We start from the raw sequence: 1,248 nt of genomic DNA, 5'->3' as shown, positions 1-1,248 counted from the left end.
ATATAAAGAAAAAGGCCTCCTCTTGCTGTTCTCTTTCTCTCTCTCCTATTGACTATTGACATAGCAAAGTCTGGTTCTATTGAGCGTGACTCATCTGCGCTCATCAAGCCAACTTTGCACCTTTCAAACATATGTTTCTTACTCCAAGAGCGAAAAGAACCTCATATAATCGGTTATACTATCCGAAAACATAGTAGTAGTAGTACTTGCTAAAGCTAAAGGTTTTATCCCTCTCGACACGTGAAAGCTAAACTTTTTCCCAAAGAAGTCCCGCTCCGACCGCCCAACGAGTCATCTACTTAAAAGGACCCTCCCTGCAGTCCGCCTGAGAATTAGAGCTTTTGGGTGGACGTAATAGTCCTAGCCCAGGAGTAGCAACCGCCCGACCTGGGCGCCTTAACTAAAGGAGCTAAACCGGTGGATCTCATACCACCTTATCCTTCGCTGAATCTTTCCTTTGTCCTTCCCCTGAACTGGAGACGGAACTATAGTAATAGTAAGAGAAAAAGGACTTCTCTCAGATTTGTATGTTTCACATTTGAATTTCTCCTAATTTGATTTCCTTTCCTATGTTCTTTAAACTTTTTGCCTTTTTACTGGAATTTGTGTTATCGTTTTTTCAACTCTTTAATCTTGTGCTCTTAAACATGCCATGGAAAATTGAAGTTAGAGAGTTGCCAAAAAGTGTATTTAAACAGACTAAAAAGGATAATAAAGCACATAAGTTGAAATGCTACTCTTTGTAGTCCGGTTTTTTGTTAAGTCATCATTTGATGTTGCTTTGCCAAGGCCCCTTCTCACTTTTAAATAATTAAGCCTGATTATTTGTCTCAAAAAAATAATTAAGCCTGATTGTTATTGGTTTGAAACAGCATTATTGTAGAAGATGGTGCGAGTAAGTGTGTTGAATGACGCTCTTAAGAGCATGTACAATGCTGAGAAGAGGGGAAAGCGTCAGGTCATGATTAGGCCTTCTTCAAAAGTCATCATCAAGTTTCTCATTGTCATGCAGAAGCATGGTACTTTCGCTTGTAGATTATTTTCTATGCTGATTATTTCTTAACCTCTTTTTGTTCTTACATTTGTTTTGTGCTCTTGTATTTGCTGTCTGTGCGTAGGGTACATTGGAGAATTTGAGTATGTTGATGATCACAGGTCAGGAAAAATTGTTGTTGAACTGAATGGTAGGTTGAACAAATGTGGTGTCATTAGTCCTCGCTTTGATGTTGGAGTTAAGGAGATTGAAGG

General features: G+C 38.9%; 1 protein-coding gene across 1 annotated transcript; it reads left to right on the top strand.

The window, feature by feature from the left end:
* Positions 1–1,243, top strand: LOC107852805 (40S ribosomal protein S15a-1; the record flags this gene model as incomplete). The annotated part of the gene is made up of 2 exons (XM_047405550.1): positions 1–1,019; positions 1,119–1,243. Coding segments are annotated over exons 1-2 (258 nt in total), but the record flags the coding sequence as incomplete, so codon positions are not given.
* Between the last annotated feature and the right edge of the window lie 5 nt (positions 1,244–1,248).

The sequence above is a fragment of the Capsicum annuum genome, unplaced genomic scaffold (genome assembly GCF_002878395.1).
Source record: "Capsicum annuum cultivar UCD-10X-F1 unplaced genomic scaffold, UCD10Xv1.1 ctg79772, whole genome shotgun sequence".
Taxonomy (NCBI): Eukaryota; Viridiplantae; Streptophyta; class Magnoliopsida; order Solanales; family Solanaceae; genus Capsicum; species Capsicum annuum.
This window is presented reverse-complemented; position numbering and strand designations above follow the sequence as displayed.